Source organism: Apaloderma vittatum, unplaced genomic scaffold, assembly GCF_000703405.1.
Source record: "Apaloderma vittatum isolate BGI_N311 unplaced genomic scaffold, ASM70340v1 scaffold3844, whole genome shotgun sequence".
NCBI lineage: Eukaryota > Metazoa > Chordata > Aves > Trogoniformes > Trogonidae > Apaloderma > Apaloderma vittatum.
In genome coordinates, this window is record NW_009714213.1 from 133,859 (window position 1) to 154,464 (window position 20,606).

Below are 20,606 nucleotides of genomic sequence, written 5' to 3' on the forward strand. Positions count from 1 at the left end.
GCTTGACAAAACCATGCTACTGCATCTGCTTTTTAACATTTCACCCTTTGAATTCATCACGCAATGCTTGACTGCTGATTTTCAGCAATCCTTATAATAGTAACTGGAAGTCAGCAAAATATTTGAAAATGTGGCTGAGTTTAACAGTAACCCTATGCACATTTAATCAGATGCAGAAGAAACTTCCTTTGGGTATCACAACTTGTATCAGGGTACTTTTTCTTCTCTTGGACAAATTATTATTTTTTTTTTTTCCTCAACTCAAAATGTAGTACATCTAAACTGTGAGTTCTTGATAGTTAGCAAGGTTTGGGACCTTGAAAACTTCTTACAACCACTATAGAGGTTGCTAGTATTCAAAAAACGTAATCAGATTCAAGCTGAGTAAACTAATCATGGACTCTCTGTTTTGAACTCTTATTCAAGCCTTCAGTTGCTTGTGAATACAGGAAGTTACTGAGATGAATAACTTTCCATGTCTGTAACAAAAGTAAACAGATATGTAATGAAGTTTCTGCACTATGTTACTCTTATCAAGTATTTAAAACTTTGATCTGATTGTTTTGAAATCAGGGGATATCTTACATTGTCTTTAATACCATTAACTCAGTCATCCTCTGCTTCTCAAGGTTGATTTGTAAAGAAATTTTATTCTGCTTCTCAAGGTTGATTTGTAAAGAAATTTTATTCTGTCTTTTCTTAAAATGATTCTCAACTTTTCCATTTTGCAATTCTTACCCTTGTTAGGAAAGAATAATAGAGCGCTTGAAGGAGCAAAGGGAGCGAGATGACAGAGAAAGACTTGAAGAAATTGAATCTTATAAAAAAGAAAACAAAGACCTGAAGGAGAAAGTTAATGCTTTACAAGCTGAACTGACAGAGAAAGAGGTCAGTCTTTTCAGTAATATCCATGTTCTTCTATGTTATGACGAAAGAAAGTGTGTTAGGATTGCTTTTGAATCATTAAGTACTGATTTTTGCCACTTCAATGATCGGCTTCTGAATGACTGTTTTCTTAAGCATTCTTTGTAGTCCTCACTTTTGTACATAAAATATTGCTTCAATTTTTGGACAGTTGTGTCATTATCTTTTGTCTCTACATAAGTCTTCAGTAGGTTCAAATCTTCCATTGCTGCTTCTGTTTTCATTTGTCGGTGAGAACAATAGACTTCACAGTAATTGTTTCCCTGTTTCACTGCATGCCAGTTCCTGTGGGTCCAGTTGGTTGTATTCTCAAAAAAGTGTCTTCTGCTATCAATGCTTATGTTTGTGTCAACTCTTTTTGGGGAAGGGGAGGGGGAACAGGATCCAAGTGTTACTGAGTTGGCAATAAGTTAGTGTCCTGGTGACTAGGAATTAACTTTTTACTCTTGGTCATTTTCCAGTCTAGTTTAATCGATCTCAAAGAACATGCATCTTCATTGGCATCAGCAGGGCTGAAAAGAGACTCCAAACTTAAGTCTTTAGAAATAGCCATAGAACAAAAGAAAGAAGAGTGTAGTAAGTTGGAAGCACAGTTGAAAAAGGTAAGTTCCATCTTAAAGCAAACAACAATCAAAAAACCAACAATCAACATTTCACCTTCTCATTTTGAAGAGTTGAGCTTATTTACTCTTCTGGAGTAAATCTAAAAAATCTACCCATCAACTGCTGTTTGCTGATGCTTGCATCAAATACTGCTAACATTTCTTAAGAGGCTTGTAGCAAAGCCACTAGTGAGCCTCAGAAGTTATACTGAATACCTATATGAGAGAATTCTGAGGCGCTGCTTCAAATAGGTGAACTTGAGAGCAGGACTTCGGAGGGAAGGAAACTTATCAAACCAGTAATTTTTGTATATATGAATTTATACTACTATTAGAAGTAGACATAAATGTTTGTAGCACGGGAAAAAAATTAAAGGCTTATCAATGAAATGCTGCACTTGATAATTAAAAAAAAAATCTGCTTACAAAGTGGAAACTCTAGCTAGGTTTTACTTTGGCATTATTTGGGCTTCATTGGTGAACGCATTTGTGCTGATTTAGCAAAACAACGCAGAGTTTATCTCAGCTAGCAGTTCAGTATTTCTGCTCAGCAAGTAGTGGAAGCAAGCATTTAAAGGAAAACATGCAAATCCTACATTTTATAGCATGATTTTATTTAAATTGATGCATTAAAATAGCTTTTGCTTAAATGATTTGCAAGTTTGTTGATGCATTTTCTACCATATGTTGTTTCTTTGACCTTTTTCTGTGTCATTTAATAATGTCTGCTCTCATTGTTTGAACACCAGTCTCATGATGTATTTGATGGATTTAGGCATTATGTTTGCCTTCTGCAATTCATGACTAAGTGTATGTCAAACATAAGGGGATTTTTTTAATATTGATACCTAATGTTTCATTTTCCAGAAAAGAATATTTATTCTACAAATATTACCACTGTTAGGATAATGCTCTGAGGTTCTTTTTAGCCAAGTTGCGTAGTATCCTGCTCTGTGTTTAAGCATGGTTTCAATATCCTCACCTGGGAAGAAGGTATTGCAAAGCGTAAATACCAGACTGTTAACCTTACACTTGTCATGTCTTTTAATTTAGAATGAATATGTGCAATTAGGTTCCTGTGTAGTTGTGGAGAGGAAAGAACAGAAATATTTTTCAACAAATGTGTACAAAAGCTTTTAATGGAAACATAAGTACATTAAATATTTAATATCTTAAAAATCCTATTGATATTGGAAGTAAAATAGCCAAGGAAGCTATTTCTCTGGATGTCCTTTATTTTGTTTTCTTTAGTTAGAAAATTTAAAAAACCCAACAACTTAAAAGCAGAGATCATTTAGTCAAAATCCTCTTGAAGGACTTGAAATCTGAAGTCAGTATTTTATAACTGTACATATAAGCACATCATAGAGTCATGGAAAAATAAGTACTTAAAAAGTCAGTGTCTGGGACGTCTTTTGTATGAAAAGAGATTATGTTCCCTGTGTACAAATACAAAAGATTATTAAATAAAAGTTGAAAACATAATAATTTTGTTATATCATAAATACAGCATAAAGCCCCAATGGAAATTCACCTAGCATTTGTAGGAGACCAGATATTTCCACAATAAAACGTAGTTACAACCTTCTTTGTGGGCATGTTTAGTTCAACAGAAACAGTGACTGTTAATGATAGTAGACTCCATTTTCAATTCACATTTTCCCTAATAAAATACTTTATGTTCAAACCTGTAAATATCCTGTGTTAAAAGTAATTGGTCCCCAGAAACCTACCTTCACCATGTTTTCACTCCTTAGGAAACCAACTGAAACAGAAATGTGGGTTATTCTTCCATATGTCTGAGTTAGAGTAGGAGGGAACATCGACATAGTTGAGAGTAAATTAACCTGCATGTCCCATAAGTGTGCTTATGTATCAACATTACCCACTACGGAAGCTAAAGGAATGGGCCTAGTTTATATCTTCTTTTTTTCCCCCCAAAAAAAAGTGACTCCATGGGGCTATCTGTTACTATGAGAAATCTGAATGCATCTTACACATTACTCCTATTTCTACTAATGTGTAGAGAAGGCTCTTTATGGTATTGTAAAATCATTATAGATTCATGTTTATTTATATCTTTTAACAAATTATAGTAATAAATATAAGAGAATAATTAGTGCACGTTTCCTAAGAGTTAGTTTTCTATGAGCATTGATGGTAATAAGTACTAGGCCTGAAAAAAATGTGCAAGGGACAAGTCCAAACAAAAATTTGTAAATTAAAAATAAACGAATTATTTTTAAAGTTTCTCCTCCCTGTGCTGCATTTTGGTACACAAAATAATGTTTAAAACCATTAAATATTTTTTTAACAAAGATTACGGTTTGAAATTCATTAAGTTAAAAAAAAAAAACATAAGACCCAGAAGAATGATCAATGCTTTGTTTTTGCCCAAATTCCAGACTTTGTTGATTTACTTTATATTGCTACTAGTGAAAGAACGGCAGGAATTACCTAATAGGTAGCTAAGGGGTTTTTTTATATATATATGTGTGTGTATATATATAATCTTATTATCCACTCTAGAATTTCCTTCTTTTGTTGTTTTTCATTGTCTTAAATTTACTTGCTTACTGACATATTTGCAGTTGCTAAAGTACTTTTTGCCAAGCTGTACTGTTAGAAAGTCATTCTGCATAGAAAATTCAGTCTTGTGTTAAGCAAAAGGAAAGTAATAAATTTAATGATACAATTTAATTAATCTTTTATTATTACTGTCTTTGAAGCTTTGGAGATAAATTGCAGCCTCAGCCAAAAGCACTTCTCGTGATTCATTGCTTGAGACCAGCACTTAATGTATCATCAAAAGTGGACACCTTTCTTTATTTCATGGGTTATTTAACTTGAGAAAGAGAAAGTAACACAAACCTTAAATTTCTTACTCCAGCTATTCTTTTTTAGGAGCCAAAGTCAACATTTATGTTTCCCCAGTGCCCCTCACTTTCACCAAGGAATGTTTAGAATCTTAAATTTCTACTTTTTTTTAATGACAAGTTCTTCTGTGCAAATGCACTGGGTTTGTTGAGCTAATGCTGTTTTCCTGGATCTTTCCTTCTTTTCTTGTCTGCGCTTCACTCCCTTCCAACTTTGCAATGTAGCAAGCTGAACAGTTGTTCAATCAGATGTACAATCCAGTAAGTTCTTTTTTCAAATGCCCGCTGTAACATATGAAAGCATGAGGATCCATTACCTTACTGTGTTGTGCTCTTCCTCTGTGGAGCTTTGCAGATTACTTCTGATGCTCACTATGCTCTATACATTATATCCAAATAAATGTACTTTGTGGACTTCAAGGCCAACTTAATAATATGAAAAGTATTAAATAGGTACATATGGTATTTCTGAGAAAATCAACATTCAAGCCTTTAGGTCCTCAACTTCTTCATTAGAAAAAGCATGCAATTTCTTTTTCTTTGCTTTGCTTTTTAATTCCTCCTTCTGCAGTACTTTATTTGATCCTTCAAACTTAAATAACTTCTAATTTATTCAGTTTGTCACAAGTAAGTTGATTATGTGAATAATAATGTTTAGGAAGTGATTGGTACTATTTTCACAAGTCTATATGATTAAAATAGTTAAGATCAGTTTTACTCATAAAAGAAGGTATACATTCAGCATATATAAAGAATATGAAAACATATTTCATTGAAGAAAGTACTGTAGTATGAAAGGATGAATGCAAAGGGCAGTGTTTGAAAAAGCCAAAGACTATTACTTTGGCTTGTTTAGCATGGTTATTCTTGCCAACGACAGCTATAGTTGCACAAGATCTACCCTTTTGTCTTGACTGTGTTTCTTTTTTAGTTGGAGGAAGATTGGTAGCAGACATTCCCTCTGCAGAGAACAGTCTTCATTTATTGGTTGAGACTGTTACTTTTACTGTGCTGGGAGCATCCCATGACAGAAAAAATTGTGTAACTGTAATAGCAATTTACAGGCTGTAGTTTACATATTAATCATAGTTGGAATTTCCATGCAATTAGGGTACTATATATAGAAGAACTTGTTTTGTAGCTTAAGTAATGTGATATTGTGCATTGACTGAAGTCAATGGATATTTTACTATTAATGTCAGTGCACCAGGACTCCAGATTGGGAGTCTCTTATTGCTAAGTTTTGTAGCTTCTAACCGTGTAATGGATATTGCATGACTTACATATGGGAAAAGAGAGTCCCACAGAACATGCTGTATTTACTTTTACAATTACTGGTTAACTGTTTTTAGAATCCATTTATAAATCTGTTATAAGTAGCATCAGACTTGATATTACCACCTCTACCATCCAGTACACTGCTGGTCAAACAGCTTTTCCTGTTAAATAATCCCCTTCTTTTTTCTGTATCATCTTGGCTCTCCTTTGTGGTAGTTATGTTTCTATTCTATCATTTGCACTCCTGCTGTGCGTGCCTTCTCAGACTGATGTGTTTTCTGTGCTAGTTTTTCCACTTGATTTTCATAAATGCTTTCAAGTCAGTATTTCAATATTAGTTAGTCTGCTGTATGGAATTATGTCTGTTACTTCCTAGTCTATTGTGTGCAGTATTCCAAAGCCAGTCAGTCTTTTTTTTTATGTTGTTTTTTTCTACCTTTACATGCTTAATTTTCAAAAGGACAGCCTCTTGGCAGCTCCGAAATAATGGGAGCTAGATCCTTTTCCTTTGGCACTAGGCAGCAGTGGCATGAGACAGGTTTAACTTTTCTTGCTAATTTTCTTTCTTCTACTTACGTATATGAGTTTACTTTTAACAATGTAGGTACAATGATCCTTTTCTCCCCACAAACCAGCTAAAATCTTGACATGAAATAGTGATTTGACTGACGTCAATGGCAACATGTTCTTTGAGTGCCACAAGACCAACTTTTCACTTTTCTTCTTTGAGATGGCTTAATAGCAATTAGTGAAAACATGTTTTTTGTATTGCAAATCATTATGCTTTAATTAATAGAAAATTTCCTTGCCTTTTTTTGACAATAATAGTCTTATAAAATACAAGATGGCAATCTAATCTTAAAATGCTGAAATTTTAATGCTCTTTTGTTTACATGTGTCAGAGAAGTAACAGGCAATCTCTCCCAGCCCATGCAGTAATATACCTCTTTTTTTTTTGTGGTGGAATGTGTTTTGTCTATTATGTCACAGAAGTTTCAACTCTTAACGTTTTCATTTATTCCTGAATCTGATGTTTTTAAAGTGCAGCGAAAGATAGAAGTGTTTTATTCTTCTGCTCTTTTGGGTAAGAAAGTGGAGATGATATGGAAGGGATGTAAATCCGACATACTCTATAGCAAGTGATTTCACGATGTATTCACCTGTGTGAATAAGATGTGAACTGGGTGCACATTTCTTCGTGTTTTGAAATGCAGTCTTTTTGAAATACCTAATAAATTCTTTTGCAGAGTTGATTATAAGAAGTTACATGATTGTTTTTGTACTGTAATGAAAGTATAATGATGTACTTAGTTTGGAGTTCAGATGAACCTTTTTGTGGATGATAAAGAATTAATTTTCCAAATCCTACATCAGAGTAGTATCAGTTTAAAATTTAATGTACTTGCAGAATCCACTCTAAATTGCTTAGACCAGACCCTAAAGTTAAATGAAAAAAACCCCCCAACTTGTATTTTAAAGAAACTATAAAAAAAAAAGCTTTTTTTTAGTTTATTATTGAAAGTAATGAAATTTGAAGGATCTGACAAAGTAATTTCTTGCATGTAAATCCTGGTGGCTTTTTTTTTAAAGTACTTGGTTGAGTTCTCTGTGTGTGTCTGAAGCTTTAGAAATGAACTACTGTATCCATCCATTTCTGTATGCAGAATAATGCATGCATGATTGTACCATAAAATTTCAATAGACTAAATAATTCATGTTGCATGTCTGTGCCACACTATTATGGTGTTTCTGTAGGAAATTTGTGGTTTACGTAAGTGAACGTTACTTCACTTCCTGAAGTATTTATAGTACTTACTAAGCAAATATCATAACAGATACATAATTACTGTAAAAACTAGTGAAAATCTAATAATAGTGTGATATGCTTTTCTTGTTGAATTGTAAAATTAACATGCAACACAGAATATTGATGGGCAAATCATCATACACCAAGTGTGCTAGTTTGAAACTAGCCTAATCTGCAGATGTATGTATTATCATTTACAGATACAGATTAAGTGATCAATGACTTTGCTGCTGAAAGGTATGCCATGAACCAGTCAGTCTTACCATAAAAGCCCCATAAAAACAGAAAATGTATTCTTCCGAAGAAACAGAAGTGATCCAAACTTGACTCCCACCACTTGCAAAAAAGTCTAGGAAATCTTGTCCTGTCCAGATGGGAGCAGGGTTGATATCAACTAAGCTACCTTTCATCTCCTTTGGGTTTACTGTTTGACCTCAGAAGTCAAGTTCCATCTGTTAAGAAATGTCCCCTGATCTGTATATAACAATTAGGGGAAAAAAAAAAAAAAAAGACTAGTTCAGATCCAAGCACGTCTTTCAAAGCCATAAAATATAACAGGAGTCTTATAAGTAATTTTGTGCCTTTGTCCTGGGAATATCAGATGGGTTGTGTTTTGCTCTCTTGTAGCGTCAGAAGCTTTGTTTACAGCATAAGGATTCCCTTCAAGGGACTCATTTCAAGTTGGAGTACTGCCTGCAGAAAGCTCTTTTTCAAATGTTTTATGTTCTTGCTCTGCCTTTATAGCTAACTTTCCTTCTTCCTTAAGGCAGTGCCCTCATAGAAATCTGATTCCTGCCAATAGTCCCGAAATATTCTATAGAAAGTGCATGTAAAAGTAGAGGCAACCAGTTTAATTGGTGGTTTGGAATATTGAGAACATAGTATTTTATGTTTTTAGGTATTAGAGTTATCTTATTCTTGTTTATGAACTAAATGCTTGTATTGGTTTGTATATGACATATGGATAACTGTGCTGCACCTCAAAACACTGTATAGGGCGAATATTGATCACATTGGATTTAATCACAACATACTGGTTCCACTTCATGTTGAAAACCATGGGGGATGTACAGTGATCAAGACTGTGCTACAGAATTTTCCAAAATCACATCCCATGATTATGGAATAGCACGGGTACCACAGAAAGCACAAGAACTGAAAATACTTCTGCAACTTTCCATTAATTTCTTTAATGCTACTGAGCAAGGATTATAGGACTAAACTGAAGAATATAGTCTATATGAGTTATATTTAGTTCAGTATGTTTCTGAGCTGCTATGTGACAAGAGTATTCTGTGATAATTGAATATTTGGCACCTTTAAACTGATGACACTGTCATATTGTTGCCCAATTATCTGTTTTCATCGGAGAAAGTCCCGTGTGGCAATGAAAAGCAAAAAAATAAAGATAGGCTTTTCTATCCATTCTGCATTGCTTCTTGTCCTGGGTTAAAACTAGGCTAGAGGTGCATGAAGGGGGAAAAGTTTGGGCTAAAGCTGAGAGTTTGCATATGCTAAAGTGAAGAAAAACTGGCTGGAGGCAGGAAGGTGGATGTTTTGCCTGTTGGTGAAATGATGGAAGCAAGACTAGTAAACAGGTGAAGCATACACCAAAATAAACGGAAGAGAAAGGAAGGCAAGAGGGAGGAATGCACAAGAGTGATAGTCTCTAGAGGGGAACTGTTAGGGGACTAGGTAGCTCAGTGGTTTGAGCGCAGTGCTGACAACAATGACAACACCGAGGTCGCGGGTTCGGTTCCTAGGAAGCTCAGTCCCAATGTGTTGCTTGGTCTAGTCGAGAGGTGGTGTCCCTGCCCAAAACAGGGAGGTTGGACTAGATGATCTCTAAGGTGCCTTCCAGCCTAGGCCATTCTGTGATTCTATGAAATTCTGAATTTACCCTTAGGAGGAGAAATATGAAGAGCAATAGGGAGCAGCATGCTCTTTGCATAGTTAGTATCTTAAAGGTAGGAGTTGGGTTGTATTTTCTTTATTTTTCTAGAGTGAACTTACCTTTACCAACCTTATGGAACTATTTTTATTCCTTACAAAAGAACACTTAGTGTTCGTTTTGAAGAGATAGAATATTGTCTAGTATCTTAATAGAGCTGATGGAAAATTGAAGTGATTTTTGGCCTGGAATTGGTACACAGTCTCTCACATAATTGGCTCTGAGTATTACATTTACTTCAAAAATTACAAAGCTAGTTGAAAGTAAATTTCCTGACACAATTAACACCTGGTATAAAATAAACCAAAGCCTATTATTAAGCAGGAAGACTTATGAGGATGAAAAGAATGTGCTGAGAGCATCTCACGCAAACAGTAAATTCAAGATACTCTTTGGATGTTACCTTTAAATGAGCTCTGTGTTAGTAAAGTTCTGTATCTGCATAGAATTCAGACCTGTAGTATGTATTGTTATCCAAAACCAGAGAATTTGAAGAGCAAGGCCAGTAGGTTTAGTAGGCTTTTCATGTCATTTCCTTGGCTTATTTTGGCAATAAAATATTTCTTCTGAATAAAAATCTCACAACAGGATAAATAACACCTAAAAACTGCTTTTTTTTCTTATTATCCTCATGCTTAAATGATATGTTACATGCAGCCCTCCTAAGTTTATTCTCTAGTAATATCCTTTTTTTTCGCATTTGTACTAAGACCAGACTTTATCCTTATTTATACAGAAAATTTTAACCATTGCAAAGAATATGAACCTTCTAGTACCTGTAGTTTATATTAATTCTTTCCAAACCACGCATGTTTCATTTTGATCTGTATTTCTTTCATTGCTTGCTTTCATTGTCTATTCCCTGAAATTAAGAAGGATAAGTAAGTCCACATTTCAGTGCATAATAAGATAGTCAGAGGACCTTCAGTTTTAGATATCCTGATTTTCTGTAAAATTCCTGTCTGTTAAGAGAATGTTATCTGAATTTTCTATGTTTAATGTGCACTGCCTTAAACTACTTGTTTTTTCCTTGCCTGCTCTTTGAAGATGCCAATTAGGAATAATGGGAAGCAAGGGGTAGGCTAAGCATTGCAGTGCATTGTTGTTTCCATCTGTCTGTGATTATTCCAGCCAACGGTTTAAAGCACTCGATTCCAGATCATGCTCCCATTGAAGTTAATTGGGGTTTTGCCATTAGGTTTGATGGGAGTAAGATTGGGCTCTGCACTGTTGTTGTTGTATTCATTGCGTTCTTTCTTGTCTGTGAAACTGCCACCCATCCATGCATGTGTTTGCCAGGTTTGTGCCGTTTCCACCAATGGGCTTGTTCTTCTGATGTTGCAGGTTAAGTATTAACGATAAGAGAAAAAGGATTATTGGGTAAAATGTCTGCTGAAAGTAACTTTTTAGTTTACTGGTTTGCCTTCTTGAAACAGCACTGCATACAAACTATTTTTTCTTTTAAATTCTTCATATCAAACTGCATGTGAAACTTCTAGTGATACAGATTACAATACGTATATATATGTGTGTATGTATATACACTGACAAAGTGTGTGTGTATATATATGGGGAAAGAGAAAGTACGATTTAGTAAGAAATTGCCTATGTAATTGAAAAACTTCAAAAGCTTAATGTGAATTAAATGAATTACAAGGTGGTTTTTTAAATTAAAAACCACCCTTAAAAGATGGTTCCCCCTTCAAGATGATAGCATTTGACTGTAATTTTAGACTACGAAGATATTTTCATTCCTTTTTATAATACTTCCTTAGAAAATGTTGTCATCGGACAGAAATACCCATAATCCTTTTTAATAAAAATTTGAACTCCAAGACTGAAGATGTAAAGCTCTTAAAGCTATGTGAGTTATTGTCATCCTTATTTTCTTTAAAATATTGATTCTGAAGGCTCATGAGGCTGAAGAGGAGGCACGGATGAATCCAGAATTTGCAGACAGAATCAAACAGCTTGACAAAGAGGCGTCCTACTATAGAGAAGAGTGTGGCAAAGCTCAGGCTGAGGTTGACAGACTTCTAGAAATACTCAAGGAAGTAGAGAATGAGAAGAATGACAAAGATAAGAAAATTGCTGAGTTAGAAAGGTAATTCTTGTATTATTTGTCTTGCATTCAGTGGCATTTTTATTTCATTTATCTTCACTGCAGAGCAGAGAAGTAGAGTAGAAAATGTTTTTCTAACAGAGCATTGGTTATGTCTTGTAAAATTGAATCAGAAATGAAAAAAAAAAAAGCTGCTTGAGAACTGCATCTTCTGCCTGCTGACTTTGGAACTATTTAAGGTTTCCACTTTTTAGTTGTTTCCTTAAAAGGAGCACATGTGGGAAAAGCCATATGCAATTTTCAGTGACAGCAACCCTCCCCGAAAACCTTCTTGGGGAACAATCCTCTCTTTCTAGTAACTGGAAAATCAAAACTGTCCCCACACATGCTTTTTTCCAGCGTGAACAGCATCATGAGTTCTCAGAGGTCCTGAAAAGTATTAGTGAGTATTTCTAACCAGTCTCATGACAATTTAATAATAGTTCTAACTATTCCTCAATGTTTCTGTAGGCTTTGTCTGCTTCAAATGAATATTTTTCTGATGTTGGCCACACAGTGTTTTATTTCTGGGAAGGTTGTGCAGTCTTTCGTTAAGGCACACAGGAGGGTTTTGGGATCGATCCATTTGTCTTACACCCTTCAGAATAAATGATTTCTTGGAACATTCTTCATATGGTATGCTGCAATTTATTTCATTGATAAGCAGTTTATGTGGGTCTGGTTTCCTTGTCCCTTTCCTGTACTTTCTAGAAGAAAGAAACAATTGTATGTTTTCAAATATTTTACGTAATTGTTTTCTAGTGATGAAGTCAGAAGAAAAGTGCTTCATGGTTCTAATTTAAGAGATCTCATTGTTGTGATTATTGCTATATTTTCAGTCAAGATGTAGCACCCCATTAGGGTGAATTACCATGAAAGAGGGGAAGATCTGACAGAAATGCTGGTTACCTTAGGGAGAGGAAAACAGCCAGCTTGGAAAGAAAGATATGTAGAGCATTTTTCAACTGAAAAGTTGATAAGTTCTCATCAGTATCCGTTGCCAAAACTTATCTTTCTCTGCAGACATTTGACTAAGGTTTAATAATTATAATAATCAATGGTATATAGTTATCAATCAAAGTACCCTGAGAACCCAAATCTCAAATTTAAAGTAAAAAAAAGATTTATACTCTAAACAGATCAGAGTGTTTACATGGCAATTTTAATTAGCAGTTACCTCTCTCACAACATCAGGAGTTCTGGTGTTGGCATAAATTTTAATGTGTATAGTAAATAACAGAGCAAACTAGTAATGAAGCGTGGTCACGCTGTGCACCATGACTGTGATTTCTGCCTAAACTGTCCAAATCCTAAAGCAGCATATTGGAAAAGATAACATGATTAGCGAATTTGTATGGTCAAGAAAGTGCTGCTTATTCCACCCATTGGTGCATATACTGCAGGGGCAGTCACAGACCTGGGCTTGTAGTATAGTCACCCCAGGCGTGACCAAGCTGATGGAAACTGGCTGTGTAGTTTTCACACAAACAGTAACTGATATCCTCATTGGGCTGTAAAGCTTACTGACTTACTGTGTGACACTAGATGCAATAGTAGGAGTGCTAAACTTTTGTTCGAGAGGATAAGCTCGAGAGATTTATGAAGTAGCAATCACATTGAATGATTGAATTTTAAAACAACAAGATTAAAACATGAACAGGATGTAGTGAAATGATGTTTGAGATCTAAAAATTTCAGGAAATGTTTTATTTTTTTTAATGAAAAAGAAATGATATATACCAGTAGATTTATTTGAATTCAGTTGAGAATTACTGATTGCAAAACAGTGATTACAAAGAAACAGGGAGTGAAGGGATGCAGAGATATTACTATATCTTGTCAGCATACAACCTCTTTTTGTTGTCTGTAGTGGGTTAGGCAATGGACAGATTTTTTTTTTCTAGTTTGTGTTTTGTTTTTTTTAAAAAAAAATTAGTACACTTCTATCAGTGACATTTTGGGACTCCAATTTCCAGTCTGTTATTGTTGATCAAGGTGTTGATCCTGAAATAACTCTTCAGAAAATAATTTGGTATCACTGAGTTTGTGGCATGACCAGCAAAGAACAGTACTATGTTGCAATTTTGAGGAAACATCATGCTCCAATACTTATTTGTAAATTCTGTTATCTTTAATGCAGTTTTCCAATTCATTTAGCTTTCAAGTTTAACTCCAAATTCCTATACACACAGTATTTATAAGTTAATTATTGTAAACTAGGAAAAAAAAGAATTTGTGTAAAAATTATCTAATATTGATTGTGTCAGCAGTAGTTACTGCCTTCACTTGGTAATGGAGTCTTAAAGCTACTTTCCGCCATGCTTAAGAACAGACATAATTTTTTTTATTAGTACAGTAAGAGTGGGTAACTAACCCTTCTTACTAGTCACTAGGCTCACTTTAGATCTCTCTAAGATTTAATTTATTTACTCTCTCTCTCTTATTTTCTCAAAAAATTGGCCTCAAGATCTAAATCTGTATATAACTGTGCCACCTGTTGGTGTCCCTCGAAAGAGAACTTTGATGTTGAAATTCCCCTTTCTAGGGGGTTAGGTGGAGTGCAAATTGCTGTAACATTTTATGAAGTGCTACTACTTTTTCTACTTGTAATGACTACTTGATTGGCTCATTATTGAAGGGAAGAGGTGGAGCCAAAGTTCAGTTTACCTGCTGTAGGGGAATAAAGCATTGTGAAAATGACTGCAACTTTAACAGAAGCATATTTGAAAATGTTGTTTCCTTCTTGTCCTGCTGTTTTGTAATTCATATAGTATGCTCTAGGCTGCTATTTTCTCTCCTTACTTTTTCCCCTTCTGTTTTTTTTCTTCTCGCTCAGAAACAGCATATCTTCAGCATTTCCCCTTGCTTCAGGTGCAAAGGCATATGTGAGGTTTTGAATGAAAATTAATGTTCTTTTCAAGGGTATTTGTTGTTTAATAGCTTGCTGGGATCCCTGTTCACTGCTATGCCAACATCTTTAAAATTGCAAGATAATTACAGAGAAATAAATTTTCAAAACTTGTAAACGTAAATTTCTCAGTGCTATAATCTAGAACATTGCCAACTATGGTATTTTCACAATATTTATTATATTCATATATAAATTCATCAGCATAGTGAGGTGAATTCATATTAATCAGTTTGAAAACTGAAAGTTTAAAACTGTCAGAAATTCAAACAAGAATTAAAACAAGATTATGAATACTAATATAGTACTAGTATTTGTCAGAAGGTATTGACACAAAGTGTCAAGTACGTGGGGAAAAAGTGTCTGCTTCAAGCTATGGGCAATTAAATTTATATGTGTAATTTATTTGTGTATGCTATTTGAGAGATGAACATCAACCATTCTGAAGATTTATTGTGAATGGTAATTCTTTTGGGCTTAATGCGATTTTCTTGCCTCAGAAGCTATCACTTAAGGTTCATGATTCATATTTCTTATATATAAAACCAAGTAGATCTGGTTCTTAAAGTACTCCATCTATATTAATTTTCTATTTTAGAACTTCTTATTGCTACATAGGAAATCCAATTCCTCCACCTACACTAAAGCTGTTTGATATCTTCTGTCGTATCTTTCGTGATTTATCTGTTTGAGAACAGGTTAAAATTAAATGCAGCATATCCCAGCAAAATGTGCTTCTGGTAAACTCAGCTTGATGGGTTTTTTTTTTTGTTTTCTTGATGAAGGAAATGTGGTGTGGGCTTTTGTGGTGTTTTTTTTTTAATCTGTTGAGGGTTTTTTTTGGTTATGTAGATGAAACTGGGTAAGGTAGTGATCAGCTTAAATTGTGATGTGAAGGGCCTAGCCAAAAAGAGTTAACTGAGGCTGAAACAGAATTTTTGGGACAGAAGAAATGTATTGTTTAATGCTTTTATTAATGGTATTAGAATGAAATGTATATTTATGAAATACTCTAGGGAGTTTGAATCGTGAAATTAAGTGAAATACAGTAGTACAAATGCATGATTGTGAAGTTAGGACCAGTAAGATAGACTGAAATAAGCTGAGGATAATCCTTGGTACTATTTAGAAGGAGAAAGATTGGGTGAATTTGCTTATGGCAGTGTTATCATAAGGCATCTAAATAATGAAACAGGCATCTAAATAATGAAGTGTGAATCCTGGTGTGTCAGAATAAATGTCTGCAGTAAGGATTGGAAGGTATTAATGTCATCAAGCGCTAGCAAAACTCCATGAGACACTGCTGCATACTTCTCATCAGTCATATTTGAGAAGGTTGAATGAAAACTGCAAACGGGCGCAGAGAGGACTGGTGGAGTAAATAAAGGAATGGAGGCTCGTGTCGCAGGAGGAGTCTGAACAGCACAAGTTTGTTTCTTTGGCAAAACAAAGGGTTGGTAGGGATGCTTGTTGTCTAAAATATGTGAAGTGTTAAGCATTGCAGTGAAAGGAGTGTGATTTCAGTAAAAGTGTTAGCACATAATACAATGGATATAAATTATGCATTAACAAATTTAGACTAAAAAGAGAAAACAAGTGATAATGAGAACACAGAGTAGACTGCAAAATCTTGGAGCTGCTTTTCTCTGTTGGTATGTTAGATGGTTGATCATTTGCTTGATTGAATGCAGCTTCTCAGCAAAGCTTACAACAATATCAAAGTTCACTAGCTATGAAACAAAGCCAGTTTGTTTCTAAATAGGTTAGATTTTTCTGTTATCAACTTCTCAATATGTTATCCACTTCTCAATATGTTTTGCATAATGGTGCTTTAGATGCACATTTAAGTTCTTGGTGTGTTCAGACTAGTTAATTCTGAATTGATTTGGGTTTGATTTCTGATGAAAATAAATCCACACAGCACTGACAGTTCATTGCATAAATGACAAAACATCAGCATACAGAATAATTGCATTCAAAAAAGGTAAAAATTTTCACTTTCAGAAATGAATGGAAAGCTGCATCAGTTTTAGTCTAGCTAGATGTCAGGCAGGGAACTCTTTGGTCTTAATTGAAATGATATGTTAGGTATTTTTTAACAAATAAGTTATCAAGCATTGGAGTGGTTTTTGGTATAAATTATTAACCTTATTCTTCAGAGTACAAAAAAAATGCTGTCAGCATTCTAACACAGCCCCTTCTAAGGGGCTATATTTCCTGGGGCAGCAAATCTCTGATTATTACGTACAGTGCTTTGTGAACATCTAAAAGTTATTTTTGAAGAAGCTGCCAAATTGTTTAGCTGTTTTGGCTTTCATGGGAAGACTTGATGAGTGTTGGCTGCCAAACCTATGTCAGTTCAAAAAAAGATTTTGTGGTATGAGATGTTTGTGTGGCAGCAAACATTACCAATATCCACTTAATTTATTTGTTCCATTTGGTGCATGTATGCATTTTTCAGTGGTTGTAAATCGGGAAGACTTTCCACAGTTCACAAATAACAAGATGTCATTTTACTTTAAAATTTGTTTTATTCAGTGCACAACAAGGATATACTGCTACAGAAATTTTATTTTACTTCTTGCTTTCACTTCCCTTTCCTTTTCTTTTTCTGAATAAAATCTGCTGATATGACATCTGCTTGTTATATTTTTAAAGAACTAATATGTTCCTCACTTAATTCTCTTTTGTTGTCTTCCTACCTATCTGTTTTTCCCCAAACTGCTGCTTTCATCCCTACTCCAACCAGCTTGACTTCCAGGTCAGTATTTTCTGCTCTCCTAATTAACTGCTGCTTTCACCATGAAGGTTTTCATTGATGCTTCATTTATTTGGCCACTTTGATTCCATATTAATACCTTCTGGTATTGTTTTTTTTGTTTTTTTTTTGTTTCTTTTATTATGCTTGTTCGTATAGTGAAGTTTTTGGTTATTCCATTTCTAGATCAGAAACTTTACAGAAAATGAATGCTTTTATCAAAATTCTGTAAGAAAAAAATGTTTATTAACAACATATTCAATTCATATGTTGTTTTGTGTGAAGATTTTTTTCTTCTTTCAGTTTTACTTTTATTATTTTGGTTTAGGGAGTTTGACATTGGTAATGACTTTTTGGTAGGCAACCCAACCCAGGAAGTAGTGGACTGAATAATAACAGTAGTACAGAGGGAGATTTATTCCTAAGGTCAGAGATTTATTCTTAATACTTTATCATTACCCCTTTTACTGTTATTGCAAACAAAATGGGATGAGTTGAAGTGGTTTAGCTTTTGGTTCAGAAACTCTAGCTGTTTGTCCTGGCCAAATTCCGGACCAGTACAAAACTGCAAGGGAGATGGATGTCCGTCTATGTTTATGTTTTTATGTAGCCAGACTCGTGTTTTGTTTCCAGATTTTAGGTTAATTTTGAGTTTGTGCTTGTGCACTGTTTTTGAGTAATCTTATCAACAAGTATTATGACGTGTCTAGTGGTGCTTGAAAATAAAAATTGACCTAGTCAACCTTTTTTTCTCTTTCTAGACCTTGATGTTAGTTTTTCTTTCTCGTGCTTATGAATGGCTGTCAAGAGTAAGTTAGCAAAGTCTTATATTTTAGCAAAGTCTCGTATTTTAGAAACCAGTAACTTTATGTGGTTTGGAATACAAGTTCATCTGCTTCTTCCTTACCCCATTAATGTCAGAGTGTGGCATTTTTTCCTTTTTTTTTTCTCCTTCTTATTCCTGTGACAGTTATATGAGACAGTTCTATACTCTTAAGTTTATCTGTTATTTTTCACTTTCTGAAAATGGTGATTGAAACTTTCACAGTGTTTTGCTTCCTGTACTGAAGGAGCAGGAACAGACCTGAGTTTTAGTCATTATCAAGGTAGAAGGTGTTTACTTCTGCGTAGATCAGTCATACTGGAGGATAAAGGAGAGTGTATACTGCAAAGACTTTCCGGGTGGTTTTCAGCTACCAAAGTCTGGCATTTGCAGATATGGTTCCAGGTGTCAGGTTGCCATGCAGCACATTTGACTAGAATCAAGGCAAATGTTCCATCTGTTTTTATAATGTCTTCAGATCTGAAGTTTCCAGAATTGTTATGTCGATGTATACTTTTTACACAGCTTTGTTCTCTATTCGTGTAGAAACAGAGCTTGGCAGTTTGGGAGAGTTTTTGTACATTAGTCTCAAAATGAAGCACAGTTCACGTTCCATGGTTCAGCCGTGTCAGAGAAGTTGCTGATGTGGCTGCCTTCAAACTGTATGGCAAAAGGTGGCTCATTATGAAAAGATTGACAAGATAAGGGTTTATTTCCTGATGCACTTTAATGCACATCACAATCACAAGTTGCTTTCCAGTTGGAAAATTTTATTTCTGAAATTTGAGGCTTATTGATTGCAGTAAGGTATTGAATGAATACTTTCTTTTTATTATCTTTTTACTACAAGCACATTTTACTGTACTTAAATGGATAATTATCACTCCTGAATTATAAAAGTACTTAATTTATTTTCAGAATCTTTTTTTTCCAAAAAAATTAATTTAATGCATTTACTCTGGAGTTTGCTATGATGAAATCGTTGTCTGAATGTGACTACTCGGCATTTCTATCAGAACATATTCAGTATTGATTGAAAACGTCTCTAGCCAGAGGGAGCTTAAAGAAAGGTATTATTCTATGCACTTGTCATTATGGTTGATTTCACTGGAATTCAGTGATTGGTATGCAGAAACATTTGTTCAGCACTTGGAGGTGCAATTTCTGTTATGTTTTATTGACCTAAAAAACCAGCTGACCTTGCTGAAGTAAACTGTCCTCATAACCCTGCCAATTTTCATCCCTAGAGTCCCAGATATGTTGTAGCATGATTAGAGTTTATTGTGGGATTTCAGTGAAGTGTTTAGTTTTCGCAGCTTGAATCATCATTAAGGTCAAAACTTAACTTAAGAAATAGGTCTATTAATTTATTCAATTTCTGCTAATCAGTGTGTTTTAGCTGTCATTTTATTAATCTGTATTTATATGGGGCTAGAATAATTAGAAAAATACTGCATCTGTTTTATAACGTGAGTGGCTATTGATACTGATGGCAAACAAGAAAATCAAATACATTGGCATAACCCTTCCACCATTTTTGTCTACCTATACAGTAAAAAAATGTTCTGAGCACGAGGATCAATGCAGTAACTTTTTTTCATTTAGGTTACAGCCGGTTATATACTCCCCAAACTTTTTTGCCTGTAGATAAAGAGATTAATATTTTTTCCATGTATAATATACTAACCAGTGCTAGAAATTTTCACACCAGCTTCTGTTGTTGGCCTTTCTAATTGTTTCCATGGGAGACTAGAGCTCAACGAGATGTGTAAGGCAAGGTTTAACAGAGTTTTAAATTTAACTTACGAGCCTTCCACAGTTTTGTCAAACGTCAGTTTGATGGTTCCAAGGGCAGAGTGATATGTTGTTCAAAGATAATTTCCTTGGAGAAATTGAGATAGTGTACTAATGAAAACTGAGAGAATCTGTGATATACATTAGTCTTCTGAGAGACTGGTTATTCTAAGTGAGAAACAGTTGTCACATTGGATACAGGCAGATTGTTGTCATGTCTTTCTCTCTTCTGTTTGCTACATATCCAGAATCAACATTTCAACATTGTGAACATTTTAACATTTAAATGTTTTGTAAGAGATGAAGATTTGAGTAGAGATTATTTAGATTTATCTGAGTATATACACGGTTTTGAATATGTCTATTTACATTTCATTTTCTTTAAGAAAGAGTAAAGTGGAAAGCTTATTTCCTTAAAATTCTGCTTCCTTAAAAGAGAAGGAAAATAATACATTACAAAATATGTAGAAGTCGTGGTGATAAACAATTACAAGATGCAAATGGGTCCCTGGGACAGGATAATGGACTGTTGTTATTTTTATTCCACTGTCTAACTGGAAGTGAGCCCTGTTGACTGGGAAAGAGATTACTCTTTCTGTTTCCCAGTTATTAATTTCAAGGCTGAGCCATATTTCCTACGCTTCTCAATCTGCTGCTTCCACTAGTTTTCCCCAGAGTGAAGATCTACAGAGCATATTTCTTTACCTCTTGAATGTGTGAATAAAGTAGCTGTAGAGCAGTCCTCTGGGGAGCTTGGTGACTGCCTGGGTGCAACACTGTCAGG

At 34.6% G+C, this 20,606-nt stretch overlaps 1 protein-coding gene across 1 annotated transcript in view; it reads left to right on the top strand.

Moving 5' to 3' along the window:
* The window catches only part of ERC2 (ELKS/RAB6-interacting/CAST family member 2), a gene marked incomplete at its 3' end in the record, with an annotated part of 259,347 nt that overhangs the window by 107,270 nt on the left and 131,471 nt on the right, over positions 1–20,606 (top strand). Inside the window, exons 8-12 of the mRNA XM_009868648.1 lie at positions 748–888; positions 1,386–1,526; positions 4,628–4,663; positions 11,349–11,542; positions 17,197–17,208. Coding sequence (XP_009866950.1) covers positions 748–888; positions 1,386–1,526; positions 4,628–4,663; positions 11,349–11,542; positions 17,197–17,208 — 524 coding nt within the window. The remainder of the gene's footprint in view (positions 1–747; positions 889–1,385; positions 1,527–4,627; positions 4,664–11,348; positions 11,543–17,196; positions 17,209–20,606) is intronic.